General features: G+C 41.8%; 1 protein-coding gene across 1 annotated transcript; it reads right to left on the bottom strand.

Moving 5' to 3' along the window:
* Window positions 1-290: 290 nt before the first annotated feature.
* On the bottom strand, window positions 291-8,542 carry LOC100656097 (olfactory receptor 51G2-like). Its single transcript, XM_064289505.1, has 2 exons — window positions 7,152-8,542; window positions 291-977 (listed from the first exon to the last, which is right to left on the bottom strand). Exons 1-2 carry the CDS (start codon window positions 7,716-7,718, stop codon window positions 291-293), a joined length of 1,254 nt encoding a protein of 417 aa, XP_064145575.1. The 5' UTR covers window positions 7,719-8,542.
* Window positions 8,543-24,272: the final 15,730 nt, after the last annotated feature.

Below are 24,272 nucleotides of genomic sequence, written 5' to 3'. Positions count from 1 at the left end.
AAGGAGATGTCACAGCATATGTGAAACTAAAACAGTTGGGCTCTAGTCAGACAGAGCAATGAGAGGATTATCAAGGTGGTATTATGATATCCTTTCAAATTCTCAGTCTCCAAATTTTATAATTTTTTGGAGTTTTGGAGTCTCAGTCTCTAAAAACTGTAGAGACTGATAATGCCCCACAAAGAGCTCAACAGTAAAGGTAAGATCATTCAGAAATCTCAGAAATTAACTCTTCACCACTACTCTCACTCCCCTATGAATTCCAAAGTGCCCGTGGTCCTTCTGCTATTTTAAGAGACATCAACTCTCTTCTGCTGGAAACTCTTTAAGAGGCCCTGGCAGATCTGCTTAGACTTGATGCAGTAGACAATGGCGTTCATGAAAGGCAGGACCACAAAGTGCAGGTTGGCCATGAGCACTGCTAGAGCAGGATAGCTGTGCTTCTCTACTTGGTGCAATACAGACAGCCCCAGTTTGGGCAAATAAAAGATGAGAACAATGCAGAGGTGTGAGACACACGTGTTGAGTGCCTTGAGCCATTCCCCAGGTGATGCAATGCCCAGCACTGTCTGTAGGATCAGTGCATATGAGAGCATGATAAGGGAGGAGTCAAGGCCCAGTGAGAGGATGGAGACCAGGCCAACCAGGCTGTTGACCCGGGTGTTTGAGCAGGCCAGCGCTACGAGGTCACAGTGCAGGCAGTAGCAGTGCGAGAGTATGCTGATCTGGGGAAAGAGCAGACGCCGCAGGAGGATGGGTCCTGGAAGGTTGAGCAGAACAGCCCTCACTAGAATGGCAGCCCCCACTTTGACCATGGCTGAGTGGGTAAGGATTGTGGCATACTGCAGAGGGTTCCGGATAGCAATGATGCGATCGAAGGCCATGGCGAGCAGCATGCCAGATTCCACATAGGTGATGGCATGAATGAAGAATATTTGTGCTAGGGGGCGGAGCCAAGATGGCGGACTAGGCAGACGCTACCTCGGATCCCTCTTACAACAAAGACACGGAAAAACAAGTGAATCGATCACATACATAACAATCTACGAACCCTGAACAACAAACACAGATTTAGAGACGGAGAAAGAACTAATACGGGGAACCAGCGATTAATTCCAGAGCCTGGAGCCAGCGTACCAGTCAGGTACGGCACAAGCACAGAGACCTGCTCCACCCCCCTGAACTAACCCCGGGAGGGGGACCAGCCGGTTCTACGGGCGGCGTGGGACGAAGCCGGTAGGAGAAGTCCCCGGGAGGCAGTGACTGGTCTTGGAGCAGAAAGAGCAGCATCCGAGCCGGGGAACCGTCCTGCAGGGATTTGGACTGGACGCAGCGGATTTTCTGGAAAAACTAGTTTCCCAGTGATGGCTCGGAGACAACAATCCATATCAAACCACTTAAAGAAGCAGACCGTGACAGCTTCTCCAACCCCCCAAACAAAAGAATCAAAACCTTTCCCAAATGAAGATACAATCTTGGAATTATCAGATACAGAATATAAAAAACTAATTTACAGAATGCTTAATGATATCACAAATGAAATTAGGATAACTGCAGAAAAAGCCAAGGAACACACTGATAAAACTGTTGAAGAACTCAAAAAGATTATTCAAGAACATACTGGAAAAATTAATAAGTTGCAAGAATCCATAGAGAGACAACATGTAGAAATCCAAAAGATTAACAATAAAATAACAGAATTAGACAACGTAATAGGAAGTCAGAGGAGCAGACTCGAGCAATTAGAATGCAGACTGGGACATCTGGAGGACCAGGGAATCAACACCAACATAGCTGAAAAAAAATCAGATAAAAGAATTAAAAAAAAAAATGAAGAAACCCTAAGAATTATGTGGGACTCTATCAAGAAGGATAACCTGCAGGTGATTGGAGTCCCAGAACAGGGAGGGGAGACAGAAAACACAGAGAAAATAGTTGAAGAACTCCTGACACAAAGCTTCCCTGACATCATGAAAGACGAAAGGATAGCTATCCAAGATGCTCATCGAACCCCATTTAAGATTGATACAAAAAGAAAAACACCAAGACATATTATCATCAAACTCACCAAAACCAAAGATAAACAGAAAATTTTAAAAGCAGCCAGGGAGAAAAGAAAGGTTTCCTTCAAGGGAGAATCAATAAGAATATGTTCTGACTACTCAGCAGAAACCATGCAGGCAAGAAGGGAATGGGACGACATATACAGAACACTGAAGGAGAAAAACTGCCAACCAAGGATCATATATCCAGCAAAACTCTCTCTGAAATATGAAGGGGAAATTAAGATATTTACAGACAAACACAAGTTTAGAGAATTTGCAAAAACCAAACCAAAGCTACAAGAAATACTAAAGGATATTGTTTGGTCAGAGAACCAATAATATCAGATATCAGCACAACACAAGGTCACAAAACAGAACGTCCTGATATCAACTCAAATAGGGAAATCACAAAAACAAACAAATTAAGATTAATTAAAAAAAAAATACACATAACAGGGAATCATGGAAGTCAATAGGTAAAAGATCACAATAATCAAAAAGAGGGACTAAATACAGGAGGCATTGAACTGCCATATGGAGAGTGATACAAGGCGATATAGAACAATACAAGTTAGGTTTTTACTTAGAAAAATAGGGGTAAATAACAAGGTAACCACAAAAAGGTATAACAACTCTATAACTCAAGATAAAAACCAAGAAAAACGTAACGACTCCACTAACATAAAGTCAAGCACTATGAAAATGAGGATCTCACAATTTACTAAGAAAAACGCCTCAGCACAAAAAAGTATGTGGAAAAATGAAATTGTCAACAACACACATAAAAAGGCATCAAAATGACAGCACTAAAAACTTATTTATCTATAATTACGCTGAATGGAAATGGACTAAATGCACCAATAAAGAGACAGAGAGTCACAGACTGGATAAAGAAACACGATCCATCTATATGCTGCCTACAAGAGACACACCTAAGACTTAGAGACACAAACAAACTAAAACTCAAAGGATGGAAAAAAGTATATCAAGCAAACAATAAGCAAAAAAGAAGAGGAGTAGCAATATTAATTTCCGACAAAACAGACTTTAGACTTAAATCCACCACAAAGGATAAAGAAGGACACTATATAATGATAAAAGGGACAATTGATCAGGAAGACATAACCATATTAAATATTTATGCACCCAATGACAGGGCTGCAAGATACATAAATCGAATTTTAACAGAATTGAAAAGCGAGATAGATACCTCCACAATTATAGTAGGAGACTTCAACACACCACTTTCGGAGAAGGACAGGACATCCAGTAAGAAGCTCAACAGAGACACGGAAGATCTAATTACAACGATCAACCAACTTGACCTCATTGACTTATACAGAACTCTCCACCCAACTGCTGCAAAATATACTTTTTTTTCTAGCGCACATGGAACATTCTCTAGAATAGACCACATATTAGGTCATAAAACAAAACTTTGCAGAGTCCAAAACATCGAAATATTACAAAGGATCTTCTCAGACCACAAGGCAATAAAACTAGAGATCAATAACAGAAAAACTAGGGAAAAGAAATCAAATACTTGGAAACTCAACAATACCCTCCTGAAAAAAGACTGGGTTATAGAAGACATCAAGGAGGGAATAAGGAAATTCATAGAATGCAATGAGAATGAAAATACTTCCTATCAAAACCTCTGGGACACAGCAAAAGCAGTGCTCAGAGGCCAATTTATATGGATAAATGCACACATACAAAAAGAAGAAAGAGCCAAAATCAGAGAACTGTCCCTACAACTTGAACAAATAGAAAGGGAGCAACAAAAGAATCCATCAGGCACCAGAAGAAAACAAATAATAAAAATTAGAGCTGAACTAAATGAATTAAAAAAAAAAAAAAATAGAGAACAGAAAAACAATCGAAAGAATTAACAAAGCCAAAAGCTGGTTCTTTGAAAAAATTAACAAAATTGATAAACCATTGGCTAGACTGACTACAGAAATACAGGAAAGGAAACAAATAGCCCGAATAAGAAATGAGAAGGACCACATCACAACAGAACCAAATGAAATTAAAAGAATCATTTCAGATTATTATGAAAAATTGTACTCTAACAAATTTGCAAACCTAGAAGAAATGGATGAATTCCTGGAAAAACACTACCTACCTAAACTAACACATTCAGAAGTAGAACAACTAAATAGACCCATAACAAAAAAAGAGATTGAAAAGGTAATCAAAAAACTCCCAACAAAAAAAAGCCCTGGCCCGAACGGCTTCACTGCAGACTTCTACCAAACTTTCAGAGAAGAGTTAACACCACTACCACTAAAGGTATTCCAAAGCATAGAAAATGACGGAATACTACCCAACTCATTCTATGAAGCCACCATCTCCCTGATACCAAAACCAGGTAAAGACATTACAAAAAAAGAAAATTATAGACCTATATCCCTCATGAACATTGATGCAAAAATCCTCAACAAAATTCTAGCCAATAGAATTCAACAACACATCAAAAAAATAATTCACCCTGATCAAGTGGGATTTATACCAGGTATGCAAGGCTGGTTTAATATCAGAAAAACCATTAATGTAATCCATCACATAAATAAAACAAAAGACAGAAACCACATGATCTTATCAATAGATGCAGAAAAGGCATTTGACAAAGTCCAACACCCATTCATGATAAAAACTCTTACCAAAATAGGAATTGAAGGAAAATTCCTCAACATAATAAAGGGCATCTATGCAAAGCCAACAGCCAATATCACTCTAAATGGAGAGAACCTGAAAGCATTCCCCTTGAGAACGGGAACCAGACAAGGATGCCCTTTATCACCGCTCTTATTCAACATCGTGTTAGAAGTCTTAGCCAGGGCAATTAGGCTAGACAAAGAAATAAAAGGTATCCGGATTGGCAAGGAAGAAGTAAAGTTATCACTATTTGCAGATGACATGATTATATACACAGAAAACCCTAAGGAATCCTCCAGAAAACTACTGAAACTAATAGAAGAGTTTGGCAGAGTCTCAGGTTATAAAATAAATATACAAAAATCACTTGGATTCCTCTACATCAACAAAAAGAACACCGAAGAGGAAATCACCAAATCAATACCATTCACAGGAGCCCCCAAGAAGATAAGATACTTAGGAATAAATCTTACCAAGGATGTAAAAGACCTATACAAAGAAAACTACAAAGCTCTACTACAAGACATTCAAAAGGACATAGTTAAGTGGAAAAACATACCTTGCTCATGGATAGGAAGACTTAACATAGTAAAAATGTCTATTCTACCAAAAGCCATCTATACATTTAACGCACTTCCGATCCAAATTCCAATGTCATATTTTAAGGGGATAGAGAAACAAATCACCAATTTCATATGGAAGGGAAAGAAGCCCCGGATAAGCAAAGCACTACTGAAAAAGAAGAAGAAAGTGGGAGGCCTCACCTTACCTGACTTCAGAACCTATTATACAGCCACAGTAGTCAAAACAGCCTGGTATTGGTACAACAACAGACACATAGACCAATGGAACAGAATTGAGAACCCAGACATAGATCCATCCACGTATGAGCAGCTGATATTTGACAAAGGACCAGTGTCAATTAACTGGGGAAAAGATAGCCTTTTTAACAAATGGTGCTGGCATAACTGGATATCCCTTTGCAAAAAAATGAAACAGGACCCATATCTCACACCATGCACAAAAACTAACTCCAAGTGGATCAAAGACCTAAACATAAAGACTAAAACGATAAAGATCATGGAAGAAAAAATAGGGACAACCCTAGGAGCCCTAATACAAGGCATAAACAGATACATGAGAAAATGCTCTCGATCATTAGCCATTAGAGAAATGCAAATTAAAACTACGATGAGATTCCATCTCACACCAGCAAGGCTGGCATTAATCCAAAAAACACAAAATAATAAATGTTGGAGAGGCTGCGGAGAGATTGGAACTCTCATACACTGCTGGTGGGAATGTAAAATGGTACAACCACTTTGGAAATCTATCTGGCGTTATCTTAAACAGTTAGAAATAGAACTACCATACAACCCAGAAATCCCACTCCTAGGAATATACCCTAGAGATACAAGAGCCTTCATACAAACAGATATATGCACACCCATGTTTATTGCAGCTCTGTTTACAATAGCAAAAAGTTGGAAGCAACCAAGGTGTCCATCAACGGATGAATGGGTAAATAAATTGTGGTATATTCACACAATGGAATACTACGCATCGATAAAGAACAGTGGCGAATCTCTGAAACATTTCATAACATGGAGGAACCTGGAAGGCATTATGCTGAGTGAAATTAGTCAGAGGCAAAAGGACAAATATTGTATAAGACCACTATTATAAGATCTTGAGAAATAGTAAACCTGAGAAGAACACATACTTTTGTGGTTACGAGGGGGGGAGGGAGGGAGGGTGGGAGAGGGTTTTTTATTGATTAATCAGTAGATAAGAACTGCTTTAGGTGAAGGGAAAGACAACACTCAATACATGGAAGGTCAGCTCAATTGGACTGGACCAAAAGCAAAGAAGTTTCCGGGATAAAATGAATGCTTCAAAGGTCAGCGGAGCAAGCGTGGGGGTCTGGGGAACATGGTTTGCGGGGACTTCTAAGTCAATTGGCAAAATAATTCTATTATGAAATCATTCTGCATCCCACTTTGAAATGTGGCGTCTGGGGTCTTAAATGCTAACAAGCGGCCATCTAAGATGCATCAATTGGTCTCAACCCACCTGGAGCAAAGGAAAACGAAGAACACCAAGGCCACACGACAACTAAGAGCCCAAGAGACAGAAAGGACCACATGAACCAGAGACCTACATCATCCTGAGACCAGAAGAACTAGTTGGTGCCCGGCCACAATCGATGACTGCCCTGACAGGGAGCACAGCAGAGGACCCCTGAGGGAGCAGGAGATCAGTGGGATGCAGACCCCAAATTCTCATAAAAAGACCAAACTTAATGGTCTGACTGAGACTGGAGGAATCCCGGCGGCCATGCTCCCCAGACCTTCTGTTGGCACAGGACAGGAACCATCCCCGAAGACAACTCATCAAAAATGAAAGGGACTGGTCAGCGGGTGGGAGAGAGACGCTGATGAAGAATGAGCTAATTAACTCAGGTGGACACTTGAGATTGTGTTGGCAACTCTTGTCTGGAGGGGGGATGGGAGGATAGAGAGAGAGGGAAGCAGGCAAAATTGTCAAGAAAGGAGAGACTGAAAGGGCTGACTCAAGAGGGGGAGAGTAAGTGGGAGTAGGGAGTGAGATGTATGTAAACTTATATGTGACAGACTGATTGGATGTGTAAACGTTCACTTGAAGCTTAATAAAAGTTATTAAAAAAAAAAAAAAGAATATTTGTGCTACACAGAAGTCAAAGGGCAGTTCACGAGCACCTAGCCAGAAGAGCCGCACCATGGTGGGGAAGGTAGAGGCACAGAGACCCAGATCAGATGCTGCCAACATGAACAGGAAGATGTACATGGGTTCGTGTAAGGCCGGGTCTGTGTGGATCAGGAAGAGGATGATACTGTTGCCCAGGATGGAAACCACACAGGTCAAGTTGATGGGGATAGATACCCAGTGGTGAAAGGCCTCCAGGCCTGGAAAGCCAGTGAGGAGGAAGGTAGGGTGTACAAAAGTGCTGGTGTTGCACAAGAACATAGCCATTCCAGGAGGGAATTGTCCACCCTAGGGATAAGAGACATTCATTCATTTGATCATCATTTATAAAGTCCCTACTAAGTGTACCCCAAGGGGCCCTCATAGCACAGTGCTTGGCTGCTAACTGAAAGGTTTTGTTGTTTTGTTTTGGTTTTTTATGTGTAGGCTCTGAAGTAAGATCTGCCCCATGCCCTTTTAACCCATGAAAGAAACCTACTTCTTCTTAGAATCTCTATTTCCTTCCATTTTCTGGCTAATCTTCTCTTTGAGTAAAGAGGTATTGAGTAATTTTTCTGAGTTGATCTAACTGCTTATGGTTATTTCATTAGTCACTCAGATCTTTACTAAGTAACTATATTCTCTTTGGTCTAAGCAACCTCCTTTTTTCACATAACAAAACCAAAACCAAACCCACTGTCATTGACTCGATTCCAACTCTTAGCAACCCTATAGAGCTATCGCTAAAAACCTACCTCCCCCAGAGTGTCTTCTCAGAGTAAATAATGAGGAAAAGAGAGTAAATTTCTGTTGAAATTTAGTAGCTTTTAGTGGATTCCTTATGATTTTCTACATAAAATGTCACATCATCTGTGATTGGAGATCCTTTTACTTATTTCTTTCTAGTCTGGAAAGCTTTATCTTATTTACTTTCCTAAGCGAGCACCTTCGTGTAACAAGCATCCAAATCAAGAAATGAAATATTGTCAGCACCCCAGATACTCCCTTGTGACCCCTTCCAGTCACTTCTGCCATTGGAGATAACCACTATCCTGACTCCCAGTGTCACAAATTCATTTTGCTCATTTTTGAAATTTGTATAATTAGAGTCATACAGTATGAACATTATGTGTCTGGCTTCCTTTGCTCAACTGTATGTCTCTGAGATTCATCCTTATTGCTGCATGTAGTTGTAGTTCATTTACTCTCATTGGTGTATAGTTTTCCATTGTGTGACTATACCTCAATATATTTATCCATGGTACTGTTGGTAGACATTTGAATAGGTTCCAGTTTGGAGCTAGTATGAATAGTAGGCGCTGCCATAAACATTCTAGTACACGTCTTTTGTTAGCAAATATAGGCATTTCTGTCAGGTATATACAGTTGATTCTCATCATTTGCAGTAGTTACAGTCTATGAAGTCTCCACAAACACTGAGTTAGTGACTAGTGAGCCATTTTCTAAGGGGCCCTGGTTGGCACAGTGGTTAAGTGCTCAGCTGCTCACTGAAAGGTTGGTGGTTTGAACCTACCAACCTACCAGCCACTCCTCAGGAGAAAGATGGTGCAGTCTGCTTTCATAAAAATTACAGCCTTGGAAAACCCTATGGGGCAGTTCTACTCTATCCTATAGGGTCGCTATGAGTCAAAATTGACTCAAAGGCCATGGGTTTGGTTTTTGGTTCGGGAACCATTTCTCCAAGGGAATTATAACGTTAAGTTTCTGTGAGCCTCTGGTCACAACATTTTCACCAACCAATCAATACATAACCTTGTTTTATGTGTGTTTCTGTTTAAAGACACATTATTTAATATATATTGTTAATTTATTAATGTCGAACTCATAGCCAACAGCACTATAAATCACGCCTGAATGAAGCTCATCTAACATGTATTTCTTCTGTAAGATCTTCTCTGTAGTGTCCTTGGTCTTAGGAACATTAGATAGCATTTCGGCACAATGTTCGCGGGCCATTTTCAACAGTGAAATTACCTACAAAATGTGAAAAACATGGCACTAAATGAACTGTGAAAAGGAAACTTGTTTACAGTATGAGAGCTGAAACAAGAAGGCAGAGGCTTGCCTTGTTCAGCACAGCTAGAAAAATGCACATTGTTTCATTCCAATCTTCGCCTCCCTGCGTATTGTTGGAGAACCATAGTTAAAAACAAAATCTCCTGTTGACCCAGACAAATTCTCTACAAAAGTAAGACAAGGAAAGCAATCTTATCATTAAACAAGCATTGAACCAGACCGTGATGCACAGCACAAGTAATTTACTAAAGCGATTGCTAAGACAGAAAGGAATTTTATCCTTTTATATAGCCAGGCAGATGCAACCCCTAACATGCATGTCCTCAAGGTAAATCATAATTATTCCTTAAGTAAGAAGACTTCAGCCCCATCTGTCATCCTAAAATCACCTGCTAATTGGGATAGCCACCTGAGTTTGCCAATTGTCTTTATCCAAAGAAAAATAATTCATTTCTCATACCTTTATGGCCAGAGGCAGGTTTGCCACTTGGAGGCAAGTGTCAGCTGAAGTTAGACTCCTGTCCTCCCAGGAAACTGGGAGATAGGGATGCTGTCTTCCTTGATTGATTACGTTTCACAAAGATGACTTCCATGCCCTTGAGGAAACATTCCTGGGTTGTAAAATTGGCAAGAGGCTTATTTTGCCTTTCAAAAGATTTACATACATTTCAAAGAGGCAGAGAAAGAATTTACAATTACAGGTCTTTCAAAGGAAATGCTCTAAAGAGAGGATGGGGGCGGGGTACTCTTCCCTTTTTTTTCAACAGGGAAAATTAACTTTTTCCCTTTTTATTCTTTCTTTCTTCTAATTTGTATTTGCGCTTACAGCATGCCCATGAAAACCACAAAAGCTCCACAGGAGCACCTAGTGGATTCAAACTGCTGACCTTTTGGTTAGCAGCTGTAGCCCTCAACCACTCTACCACCAGGGTTTCCTTATGTGTCAAAGGCTGTGAATATACTAAAAAAAATACTAGCTTTAGTAAATTCTTCCAAACAGCTTTCCAAAGTAGTTGTACCGATTTACACTCACCCCAGCAGAGTAAGGGAGTTTCATTGTTCTAGATCCCCATCGATATTTGATTTTGTTGATCTTTCCAGTTATAGCCACTCAGGGTGCCTATAGCAATATTGGGAGCCCTAGTGGCACAGTGGTTAACAACTTGGCTGATAACCAAAAGGTCAGCAGTTCAAATCCACCAGCCACACCTTCGAAACCCTATGGAGCACTTCCACCCTGTCCTATAGTCGGAATTAACTCAAAGTCATTGAGGGATTTGCTTTTTGTTTGTTTGTTTGTTTTGTTTTCAGCAGTATCACATTGTGGATTTAATGCACATTTCTTTTTTCCCTGATTACTAATAAAATGAGTACCTTTGTGTATGTTTACTGGCTATTTGAATATTTTCTTTTTTGAACATTTTTCCTATTGATTTGTAGGAGTTCTTTAAATATTCTGAATAGTCACTGTGCAGTTTTGTGCTTTTCACTGGCTTGGCCATTTTCTAACTGCAGTTTTGCAAACGTTAAGTCACTTCACAGAGCCTCAGCTGTCCTGTCTGCAATATCTGCGTTCATGAATCAGCCTGATGCTATGAAATTAGATGGCTAGCAAAGCACCTAAGACATAGTATTTTCTCACATAGTTTCTTTCCCCATATTAATGAAAGTCTAAGACTCTTTCAGCACAATCTTCTTTATAATATTAGTTCAGAAAGATAAGCCCCTGAACTATACCCAAATTCCATTATTCCCTCCTCTGCCTCTGTTCTTTGGAGGAATCTCTTTGGTGAATTGTAAGGATAGAACTGGTAGAGGAAAGGTTCATAGAGGGAGTCATTTCATCCATCCCAACCCTCCATACAATCTCCCTAGGCTGAGTTTAATACGTACATGTCTCCAGCAGGGATGAGTCCACCACAGTCTAATTACGTACTTATTGTACGTAATATAAGCAACTATCAACGTCAGGACCACCACTCTGTACGACTGTAGGGGGCACCATTCACATTTTAATCTGTGTGAATAAGGCCCTGGAATTGTGGTTCTCAGCCTGTGGGACCACAGTAGGTGGCCCTCATCATGAGCCAGAAATTGGATTGCTAGCTCAGAACTGGCGAGGAGACAGTAATGCACACTAACAATATTTTGGAAGAAAGCACTGAGTATGATGATACACTCACAAAAGGAAGCCGGGGAGACTACTTGGCTGGCAGGCAGGGGACAGGGGTGGGGAGACGATACCTGCTTCACAGAGCTAGAGAATGTTTACCTTTAGTACCATCGTGCCCCCAGAACCTAGCACAGGATCTCCCACAGAATGGAACTAAATAAATGTTTGGTGAAGGAATAAACAGCTGATGTGTTTTACAAGCACCGTCTGACTCGCTAAACTGAGTTTCTGCTGTGTAGTGTGTTAGGCAATGGGTGTACAGCAATGAAAGCTAAATATACTCATTTATTCCACCCTGAGTGTGCACAGTTATACCAATTAGTTTGTGATAATGATTATTAATGATGATACTAAGAATAGTTGAAAAGATTTGTCTATGTGGGATCAAATTCACAACAGCATCTCGAACGGTTAGATGAGAAGCTTAAGTGGCAACGAATTTACGTTAATGGTGGTGGAATAATTTGGAAAAGGATATTGAGAACAGTTACATACACAACTTGCAGAATGTAAACAATGTCACTGAATTGTACATGTAGAATTTGTTGAAATGGTGTATCCCTTGCTGTGTATATTTTCACCAAAAGAAAATATAAAGAGTAGTTGCTAGCACTTATTGACCATGTGCCACACACTGAGCTAAGGATGTTACCTGTCAGTTTGGAACGGAGCCTCGGGCTGAATAACTTGCCCCAAGTCAAACATTGGTAATTGGATGAAACTGGTCTCAGCTCAAGACTGTCTGATTCTCAGGGCCATGTGCTAGATTATGGACCGAATCTCCAACTGTCAGGCAAGAAAGGCATGATCTGACAGGTCTGAGCCCAAAGGGAAGGGCTACTGCTCTACATACAGCTTGGTTCACACTGCAAAATAGCAGCTAAGCCGACATCCTATGTGAAATTCTCACAATAAATGTGGCTTGTGGCCCATATGGGAACTGTGTTGTCACCAACTGCCGTTCTGCATAGTGTCCTCTGTGGAAGGACAGACAAAACCTTCTGTGCACCGCAGGGTTAAGCGACAGCCACGCATCCACAGTCCCAGCTGAAGTAAGGCCAGAGAACTGCCTTCTCAGGCACTTGGTAACTTGGATGCTTCCTTTCTCTGTGGTTCCTACAGACTCCTAGATCCCTGTACTAGATTAAAGCTGCCCTGGCCTGCCCCATTTTTATGTACTATGCTTTCTGATATTTTCTTCCTAAATAATAGTGAGAGTCAAAAAATAACATTCATCTTATGTACATATACTTTACACATATTACCTTCCTTAATCCTCTAGCCCTGTGGGATATTTTCTGATGAGGAAATCAAGCCTCAGAGAGGTTAAATAATTTTCCCAAGGTCGTGAAACTAAGCGATGGAGCCAGAATCCAAAACCAAGTTTGTCTAAAGACAAAGACGATTCTCTCAATTGCTTTAAATAGGGAAAGAGCAATTGTGAGTCGTGGCACTTCATGGTTATCAGGTTCTTTGCCCACAGGGTAATTTAAAGACCAACTTTTCTGTCTGCTACCTCCAGTCCCTTTTCTCTTTAAAGCAGATGCAGAGGTTTGAGGGTAGAACGAGGACACCACTAAGAGGAGCAGTCATCAGACCAATCCAGCTGAGCCACCCTGCTTCCCGATACTCCCAGTTGTTCTAACCTTTCCACAGAGATTGTGGCTCCTCTGGACGCAGTGCTAAAGTTACTGTCCACACCTAAGGACACCCAAGAATCAAGTAGTGTCTGATGCAAGGGAGGCTGCATCCTTCTCCTCCTGTTTCCCTAACACTTGAGGGTGAAAGGAGAGTTTACCAAAAAGTTACAACCTCAGCATGTAAAAAGAAAGGACAAGAATCTGACCTCACAATGTGACTGTAAACATAAGAAAGAATATAAACCATTTAGCACCTAGTGGGAAATTATCTCCTTAGAAGCAAGGATAGTGAGACTTCACTTTGCATACTTTGGACACATAAAGTAGCAGGTGGGGCGGGGGGTGGAGAGAGAAACTCCCCAGGAGGGGGATTGACACCATAGACGCAACAATAAGCTGAAGCACACCGATGATTGTGAGGATGGTGCAGGACCCTGCAACGTTTCCTTTTGTTTTCCGTAAAGTCACCACGAGGCTCAGCTGACTCAACTGCAACTAACAGCAACAGGAATTTATTACATCATAATAGTAACCAGACACCACCCTGGGCTTTCACACCCGTTACCCATGAAACCCCTCGCCTTCCAAAGCTTGCGAGTAGCATCCTAACCCTTCTGTAGACAAGGAAACAGAGCCTGGGAGGTGAGGAGACTTGTCAGTGACCACACTGGAAGTAAACGGAAGCACAGTCCCTTTGACTCCAAGCTCATACATCTGCCTGTTCCTCACCCATAAAAATCTTTAGAACTAATATCTTAGCTCTTGAGGTTATTGTGAGGATTAAATGAGAACACTTGTAAAACACTTCTTATGTGCCCGGCATATAATAGGCACTGAGAATAATTACAATGACTAATGCCTGTTGGAGCCCTGGTGGCAAAGTCATTGAGAGCTCAGGCTTGTAAACAAAGGGTTGGCAGTTCGAATCTACCAGCCCCTCCTTGGAAACCCTTTGGGGCAGTTCTACTTTGTCCTACAGGTTCGCTATGAGTCGGAAACAACTCAACGGTACACAATACCAGTACACAATAATGACAACAACAATTACTACAGGTGGGTACAATTATCATCGCCATTTTGCACATAAGAAAACTGAGGCACCAAGTGCTTGGATAACTTGCCTAAGACCACGAAGTTTAGCCCACATTCTTAACCACCGTTATGCTGCTTCTTTTTGTTAGCTGTAATGATCATTAATACCATTAATGCTGCAAATTTCCATTCTCAAAAAAGGATAAAATGGGATTACAGATTAATAGGATCTTCTCATTTACCACTCCAGCCTCCTGCCTGACTATCAATTCTTGAGATGTCCAATAGAATAGTTCTAAGACTATACGCAGCCCAAGTGCTTATTGTCTACTCCTGTCTTGCATACTATGTGAGTTTAATTACAAACTCATGGTTTAGGCATACATGCAGAACAGCCTTCTCCTCAAAGCAGTAATCTCCTGAGAGAACAAAGAAGAAACTTAGTAAAAACCATATTTGGAAGGAGAAAAATGATAGGGATAGTGAGATGGAGAGAGAGAGAGAGAGAATCAATGCAGAGCAGACCCTTCTGAGAAGGCAGAGAAAAAAAATTAAACTACACTCTCTGCCCCTCTGCCATCTTATTAGAGCTCCAGGTGACAAGGAACAGGGCAAAGACTGTTTTCTCTCTAATCAGGAAAGTCTTTATCCAAATGTCTCCTGACTTGAAGGCTAAGCTATGGTCAACAAGCTTAAGGAAATGGCCCAACTTAGAGAAATTTAGAGGCCCTCCTCTCCCAAGATTTCTATGGCAACCAGGCTTTGTTTTCCACCACACAAGGGGATATAAGGCTTTAAGCCTCTGATTTTGCCAGCCCAGTCCTGGGTCTGAGGAAGTCCGAGGCCTGGGGTCAAGATGGAGGTTACAGGAAAGAGGCCCTGACACTGCAGCCCTAGGCAAAAAAGATAGTCAGGAGCTGGGGAAGGACCCAGGTTTGCCCCAAGCCCCTGATGCTATTGTGCTTTAGCCAAGATTACGTCTAAAACTGCTCTGCTTAGAAATGAGGTCAATACCAACCCATCTAGGCTGGGCACCTGCAACTGGGTAGTCACAGATGCTTGTCTGCAGGGTCTCCAGCTCCCCCTTAACAACTCAGAGCCCCACCTCCTGCTGCTTTCCAGCTGTCTGAGGCTCTCATAAGGGTGTAGAGGCAAATTCAGGAATGTGTGGGGAGATGTCCTATTCTCTATATCCCCTTGCTCCCCAGACCACATCCAAACTAAGAAATACTTGGAGAATACTGCTTTAATATTGGACTTATTAATATTAATTCTGAAAGCTATTAAGGAAATTGCAGAGAAATCTGATTAAAGGAATAGAACGAGTTTTCAAAAGGTTATAGTTTATCATTTTAGGATCCATATAGAAAAAAAATCATGATTTCTTAAATAAATCTGATCCTATCAGGTTTTTTTTTTTTTTACACTATCCTTTATATAATCTCTTTAAATAGTTTTTAAACAATAGACCTGCTTCAAGTCTGATTATGTAAGTCTTGCCTCGTTTAGAAAGTAAGCAGCCAAAATCCTTGATTAGATTTAACTGGTCACGCCTGGCTACTTATGAAGAAATGCCAGGATCTGGAATGGTTACAGAACATCTCTAGTATTGAATGATATGAAATTGCGAAAGATAGATAGATAGAATCAAAGATAAACCAAAAACAAAACCATTGCCATTGAGTCGATTCGTACTCCCAGCGACCCTGTAGGACAGAGTAGAACTGCCCCGTACAGTTTCCAAGGAGCACCTGGTGAATTCAAACTGCTGACCTTTTTGTTAGCAGCCATAGCTCTTAATCACTCCACCACCAGGGTTTCCAGAATCAAATATAAGATAGCATAAACCCGGAACAGAGGCCTTTTTTAATAATCACTGGTACGGGTGAATATATTGTAACCCAGCGTTCTTTGATCTTCCCTCCCAACACAGATGTATCTGCTAATGGGGTCTGAGATATCTGAAAATATGATTTCTCTTTAACTTGCTTGACTGTCTTTCACAGCATAAATAATTTGTGTCTATTAAAAGCCTGTATCTCCTCATGTTGTCATTCCCGGGGGTGGGACAGGGCAGCATATTACATATATCTTGTCCTGAGATTGTGTCCTACACAGGCAGCACAGGATTAGAAGCGTGTGCTATAGATCCACACTGCCTAGGCTGAAAGTCTGGCTTTCCTACTAATAAGCTGCATGACTGTGGGCAAATGCCTGAACACTTCCGCATCCTAATGGTCTTCCCTGTAAAATGGGGATAATAAAAGTGCTGCACTCATTAAGTTGTGGCGAGGGTTAAATGAGCTCATGAAGAAATCATTAACCTTTAATAAGTGTTACCTATGATCAGTTTAACGTGGCTGGCAGCCTTCCTGACTTGGATTAGTTTAGGATGAAGATTCTCACCTCTCTCCTGCTCCAACTAGTCAGAATATGTCTTCGAATGGAAGGCTAAACAGCTGGACCCCAAACTGAGGCAGAGGACAAACTCTGCAGCCCACAACAGGATGTAAGACACCTGTGAGATTTGGCCTGTGTTAGGATCTTTGATGTAGTGAAAAATAGGTGAAATTGTGACTACAGATTAGCAAGTAAGCACAAGCAAGCCCGTGCATACCCTGCTTACTGGGCAATCTGTCCCTGAATGGCATGATTAGAGCTCATCACAGATGCCTACCCAAAGTCCATTATGGTATAAGAGGGAGGTCCAGTAAAGGCCTTGGGGCTACTCTCACCTTTCAGGTTACAGAAAGATTTGGAGAGAAGTTGCCGTGCCCTAGGCAGAGACTATTCAGTGCTGCCCAGAGACAGACACACTGGCATAGGCCTGTGGCGGAAGGCCTTTGTGCTCAATCTCTTCACCCCAAGCCCAGCTTGCTTGCCCTAGCCCTGGCACTCACCAAAGCCCCAGAGCTTTTGTCTCCTCTCGTCTGTTTCTCTGTTTGTGGAAAGCATTTCTTGCCGGATCAGTAAAGATCAGGACTTTATAATCCTTTGGTGGAGGTAGGAAAATAACAGGTCTGCTGGGATCTGGGTACAAATCCAAGAGATTTTCATAGTTGAACTTGCTGAACCCCCTGAGTGCTGGGCCAGGCAGCTCTGGGACTTGGAAGGAAGCTACAGGCTGTACATCCTGATGATTCAGCACCAAGAGGATACTTAGGTACCCCATACTGAGCACCTGCTCTTCCCAAAAATCCCAGCCTGGTGACACAAAAAGGCAGGTGGGGACTAAAAGGGGATGAGCTTGGGACACATTCTGTCCTTCTGGGGCAGCAGAGATGGTAATTAATTTCTGCTTTAGAGAGAATGAACACAGGCTTTCCCTATATTCTGGCAAAAAGAAATCAGGCAGCATAGCCAAAGACATATGTGTGAGTGCTTTAGACATGGGGAAGGCGTTAGAGAGGAGAAAAGGAGCTTCTACTCATCTTTATACCTGTACCTAGGGGGTGAGGGTGTTTGAATGTGAAACCAAAATGACGAAGCCATCTCTCTCTCTCTGTCCCTTGGAGATCACAAATCAAGAATGATGTAGCAGAAAAACTCTGATCTATTTCTGGATCTGTCACCAACTGTGTGATAGTGAGCATATGACTTTACCCCCTTGAGCCTAGTATGCGTCATTTGTAAGTTTTAGGTAACGGATATTTCATGGAATCAGGATTATGAGAACTAGCTTCAGGAACTTGTCTGGAATCCCCACCACACATGATCAGAGCTTTTTTTTTTCTTTTTCTTTTTTTTTAAATAATTTTAGATTTACAGAAAAGTCGCAAAGATGGTATAGAGTTCTTGTATACCCTTTTCACAGCTTCCCCTAATGTTAGTTACACATTCGTGGCACATTTGTCAAAACTAAGAGATTAACATTGGTTCACCGCTATTAACTACACTCCAGACATTGTTTGGATTTTGCCAGTTTTTTCCACTGACGTTCTTTTTCTGTTCCAAGATCCAATACCGAGTTCCAATGCATTTTATTTACTCATCATTTCCCTTTCATCTTCTCTGGTCTGTACCAGTTGCTCATTCTTTCTTTGTTTTTCATGACCTTGGCATTCTTGAAGAGCACTGGTCAGATATTTTGTCAGAGGTTTTAATTCACCAACTTGAGCCATCCCCTCCTCCTCTCTCTCCAACATGGAGAGGAGGACATCTGGAAGTGACAGTCTACACTGCAAGATGTCTGGCTTCTCTTTGTTCCACACCAGGTCCCAGTATGTCTGCAGATTACAGAGCAGTGAATTTCAAGTTTCGATCTGCTTGAGGTGTTAGCAGTTTGTGATATCATCCAAGTGGTTCTTGTAACCCAGAAACCAATCTTGTCCTCCATGGGCCCCAAGATACGCCTTTCCATATCTATCACACACCCCTATTTTCAAATTTTAGTTTTAAAAATTGCAGATTTTTATTACTTTACAGGCTCTGAAAATAAGGAGGTGATTTTTTAATGGATTTTTAACTGTGTTTTGTTAAAATACTAACTTAAGTCAAGAGAGCTTAATTTGAGAGCATCAAATCTTAAGGTTCTCTAGAACTTCATTCTAGGATCCTTTATTCCCCTTCAAACTAATAAATGTGGTCAAGGCCAGATTGTCTCTCAATTCTGGATGGGAGAGAAAAAGATACATGGAAGTAGGACAAGTGGAACACAAGGCTGATTCTATTTGCTCACAGACAGAGTGCTCTCCGTTCTACTCAGTCTAAAACCTGTATTGTCTGGTAGGCTTTAAATGAGTCCACAAAATCAGGGTTCCTTTGGCACTGGGTTTTGGGTTACTCATGGTGCTTTACCTAGAGATTAACCAGCCCACTCAGGGTGATGTCTTAAACCAGGTCCTCTAGATTAGCTTTAGGTAAGATTAAAGAACTGACCCTTTATTCAGAAGGCAATGAGTGTGGGGAGTGGGGGTCGGGGGAGTGAAGAAATCAGTGTAAAGGGAAAAGGAAGTGAGGAAGAGGAAATGCAAAACAATTCAATTCAATGTGTTATCACACTGGATAAAGATACATAATGAATTTCAAGGAGACACAGTAGATCCCTCAGCCAGTGAGGTTGCTCATCAGAAGGGTTGCAAGGAGGAGCTACACCTTGAAGTAGTACACAGAAGAGAAAAGAGGAGGGTTTATTTGTTCCACTTTCTCCTGCCTCCCATGTGCCATTGGTCAGTGATGTTTGCTCCATGGAGAGCTAACTCCCTGACCTTTTTGGTTATGAATTTGGTCCCATAGTGGTTGCTAAGAAATCTGGATCCCATGCCATGGGGTGTGATGTTTCGTCCAAATCCCAAAGTATGTGTGTGGAGTGGTGAACCAGCATTGTTGGGGTTCTGCCTAAGACAGAGAATAAAAGAAGAGGTCAAGAAAACTGAGGTGGTACACGAGTTTGGTGTCCAATACATATTATTCTGAAAAAGAGTGAAGAAAAATCTTTCCAATGGGAAGAACATCAAACAAGGGGTTGTACACGTCGCTTAGAAGAAAAGATAAACTGATTTATCTTCATATCTTGGCCATTTCAATAGTTTTGCCTTTGGTCAGTGGCTTGGAAAAAATATGATTGAAAGATTGATGACCAAAAGTTATGGGTGGAGGTTAAAACCAAAAGCCAAACCCCATGCCATCAAGACAATTCCGATTCCAACTAAGAGCTATCCTATAGGACAGAGTAGAACTGCCCCTTATTGTTTACCAAGGAGCAGCTGGTGGATTCAAACTGCTAACTTTTTGCTCAGCAGCTATATCTCTTAACCACTGTACCACCAGGGCTCTGGGTAGAGGTTACCTGTTGAATTTCTAGGAAATGGTGCAGATAAAAAAAATACTTTTGTCCTATGTGAATACCACCAGAGGGCATCCAATGCAGAGAAAACCAAAAACCAAGCCTATTGCCTTCAAGTCAATTCCAACTCATAGCAACCCTATAGGACAGAGTAGAACTGCCCCATAGTGTTTTCAAGGAGTAGCTGGTGCATTCGAACTTCTGACCTTTCGGTTAGCAGCCCAGCTCTTAATCAATGTAGAGAAGGCATTCAATAATCAGGGAGATACGATTATCCATCCAGTGAATGTTGATCAGCTCTCTGTTGCTTGTTCAATAGGATCGTGTACAAGTATCCATATCAGTAGTGGTAAATAGATAAGGCTGAGTGATATGAAGCCCAGGCTGTTGAGCACAGGCAGAGCCTCTAACTGCATGAGTTAAATTCTGTCATGGGCACTTGTACATAAAGGTCAGCTCTGAGTCTGATTTTTCACTATTTCTCAGAGAATCTAGACAGTCTCCTAGTGGCAGTTTAGTTACATTGGACCAACGGAAATTTGTACTCATAGAGTAGGTACATATTCCAAAAACAGATCTGCTTTTCCCACGTATATTGTCCTGCACCACCAAAAAGACATATTCCATCAAGTTAAACCATGGGGTATCCCAACAACATCACTTGCAACCATGGAACTGATTTTACAGTCAAAGAATTCTCATAATGGGCTCACCCTATGGAATGCATGGGTCTTATAGTCTACCCCAAACGCCAGAAGCACCTGGTCCAATAGAACTGTGGGGTGAACAGCTAAAGGCTCACGTATCACACCAGTTTGAAAACCCCACTATATGAGATTTGGAGGTTGGCATATAAATTCTGTACAAGCTTTCAATCAGCAACCAATATATAAGTATTTTTTCATATCCAGCATACACACACTGGTCAGAGAATCAAGGAAAAGAGAAGTAGCCCCCGTTACTGTCATGGTAATAGCTCATTTACAGAATTTTTTTTTTTTTCCATCCGCACAACATAGAGCTTAGCCAGCTTGGAGAGCCTAGCAAAGAATGGAGAAGCCCTTCTACCAAGGAAAGCAAAAGTGTCCTAATAAATTGGAATCTCTGACTATAGCCTGGTTATTTGGGATTTCCTAAGCCACTGAAGACAGGGTTCTGATACTAACTGGAATGACTTATATGATTAGCAGAACTTGGGTTGCTGACACACAATAGAGACAAGGAGGGTTATGCCTAAAACCCAAAGTATACACGGGAGAGATTCCTAGTTCTCATTATCCAATAACAATGGCTGATGTGTTGAAAGCAATATGTGCTAACATGTTGAAGACAGGAACATTAAGGACACTGATCCTTCAGGAAAAATATTTGCGTCACCTCACTAGTTAAAGAATACTGAAGTGCTGTCATGGACTTAATTATGCTCCTGAAAAAATGTGTGTATCAATTTGGCTGGACCATGATTCCCACTATTGTGTGGTTGTCCTCCATTTTATGATTGTAATTTTATGTTAAAGAAGATGAGGGTGGGATTGTAACACCCTTACCCAGGTCACATTCCAGATCCAATGTAAAGGGAGTTTCCTGGGGTATGGCCTGCACCACCTTTTATCTCCCAAGAGATAAAAAGGAAAGGGAAGCAAGCAGAGAGTTGGGGGCCTCCCACTACCAAGAAGAAGCACCCGGAGCAGAGTGAGTTCTTTAGACCCCCAGTTCCTGCACAGAGAAGTTTCTAGTCCAGGAGAAGATTGACAAGAAAGACCTTCCTCCAGAACCGACAGAGAGAAAAGGCAGTCCCCTGGAGATGACACCCTGAATTTGGACTTTCAGCCTACTTTACTGTAAAGAAAGAAATTTCTCTTTGTCAAAGCCATCCGCTTGTGGTATTTCTGTTATAGCAGCATTAGAGAACCAAGACAAGTACTGAAGCACAGGCAGTGAGCTGGGAGACTTTGGAATGAGTGGCATCTTTGATCTTGTAGCCAATTACCAACCTGGGAACTATGCCAGCTATGCATATGTTATGTTAATGATTGTGTGCATATTACTGGACAGGCACCAAAACAATCCTGTGGTAGATGCATTAATAAACCAGTTGCCTTTGACTCATGACGACAGCATGTGTGTCAGAGTAGAACTGTGCTCCACAGAGTTTTCAAGGGCTGATTTTTCTTAAGTAGATTGCCAGGCCTTTCTTCCCTGGTTCCTCTGGGTGGGTTTGAACTGCCAACCTTTAGGTTAGCGGTTGAGTGAAAACTGATTGCACCACATTGGGACCTTACATGCACTAATGTTCTTGTTGTTATGTACCATCAAGTCACTTCCAACTTATAGCAACCCTGTGTACAAGAGAGTGAAACACTGCCCAATCCTGCACCATCCTCACAATCCTTGCTATGTTTGAGCCCATTGTTGCAGCCAGTGTGTCAGTCCATCTCAGTGAGGGTCTTCCTCTTTTTCACTGATCCTCTACTTTACCAAGCATGATGTCCTTCTCAAGGGACTGGTCCCTCCTGATATCATGTCCAAAGTACTTGAGACAAAGTCTTGCCATCCTCACTTCTAAGGAGCATTCTGGCTGTACTTCTTCCAAAATAGATTTTTTTCTTCTTGTGGCAGACTATGGTATATTCAATATTCTTTGTCAACACTGTAATTCAAAGGCATTAGTTCTTCTTAGGTCTTCCTTATTCATTGTTCAGCTTTCACATGCATATGAGGTGATTAAAAATACCATGACTTGGGTCAGGCACACCTTAGTCTTCAAGGTGACATCTTTGCTTCTGAACACTTTTAAAGAGGTCTTTTGCAGCACATTTGCCCAATGCAATGCCTCCTTTGATTTCTTGACTGCTGCTTCCATAGGTGTTATTTGTGGATCCAAGTAAAATGAAATCTTTGACAACTTCAATACTTTCTCTGTTTATCATGACCCATCCATGCACTAATACCCCTGCTTAATTAGATGAGTAAATTGAAGCTCAGAGAGTTGGGCATCCAGCTAATAAATAGTAGGGTCCGCACTGACTGAGTCCATGTCTGCCTTATTACGAAACCTATGTTCTTCTCATACCCATTCTCTTTCCAGCAGAGGCTTACTCAGTTCCTGCAACAAACAACAAAGGGTCTACAGTGATGTGAAACAGTCATTTTCAGGGTGTCTTTTTTCTTTGATTTTTTTTCACTGTTTCCACTCTGCTTTCAGGGACTGTTTATGTTAATGGAATCAACTGAATAGGTGTAATGGTTTGGTAGATTTATCACATTTATTACCAAGCAGCCAAACAGGTGTAATGGTTTGGTAGGTTTATCACTTTTATTACCAAACAGCCAAACAGAATGACAGGATCCGCTCTCCACAGAACCCACTCACCTTCCCTTTCCCCAGGCTCTAACCAAGGGATCCACAGAAGTTTCTGTGTCCCTGACGCTCACTGAGGGTTTACCCGTTTTTCTAAGAGCCCGGTTCCTTCCTTATGCCCCAGTAGCTGACGTTGTTCCCACAGGCAGTTAGGGCGGGACATGACACACTCCTCTAGAGTGGGCAGCTGCCGCGGAGGGGAGAAGGTCTGAAAAGGACGCATAAACCACAGAGAGTAATTTCAGGTCTAGGACTTAAGACGGAGAGACTACGGGGGACTCAGCCTCAGCTGCGCAGAGCAGGGAGGGGGAAACGGGAGAGAGGCATTACATTTGATAATGGGAGAGCGTGAGCCTAGGACGAAGTGCTGCTGAGTTTTCCTTCAACCCCAGCTTCCAAGATGCCCAAGTCTAGGGGCTCAGAATCTTCTAATAACCTCTCTCACCCCAACTTCTCCTTGTCTCTTCCCGTTTGCCCTCCCACTTCTCTTCCTTCCCTGCTGCTATTCTTTCTCTCCCTCCACACCCATTTCTCCTCCCCTCTCTTCAATTCTCCTCCCACTCTCCTCCCATTTTTTTCACTCGCCTTAAAGAGGAAATCGAAAGCGGAATCAGGAGTCCACCCTTGGCCTTCGAGTCACCTGTTGAGGTGAGTGAAGCTGGCTAGGCTGGGGGATCCCAGCCTCCCCTTACCCAGATTTGAAGATTGCCTTCCACCCCTTCTCCCTTGCGGGACTTGGTCGACCCCGCAGGTCTTCCCGCGCCGGCGCCTCTGCCTGGAAGGAGGCTCGGCTCTGAAGCGACTGCAGAGGTAA

This window comes from Loxodonta africana, chromosome 7, assembly GCF_030014295.1.
Source record: "Loxodonta africana isolate mLoxAfr1 chromosome 7, mLoxAfr1.hap2, whole genome shotgun sequence".
Taxonomy (NCBI): domain Eukaryota; kingdom Metazoa; phylum Chordata; class Mammalia; order Proboscidea; family Elephantidae; genus Loxodonta; species Loxodonta africana.
The sequence above is the reverse complement of the archived record's forward strand: the minus strand, read 5'-3'. Positions and strand labels throughout refer to the sequence as shown.

Coding starts and splice junctions, on each gene's coding strand:
- LOC100656097 (XM_064289505.1), bottom strand. CDS start 7,718: ATGGCTATGTTCTTGTGCAACACCAGCACTTTTGTACACCCTACCTTC. Junction 978..7,151: donor CACCTGAGTTAATTAGCTCA/TTCTTCATCAGC, acceptor GATCCGAGGTAG/CGTCTGCCTAGTCCGCCATC.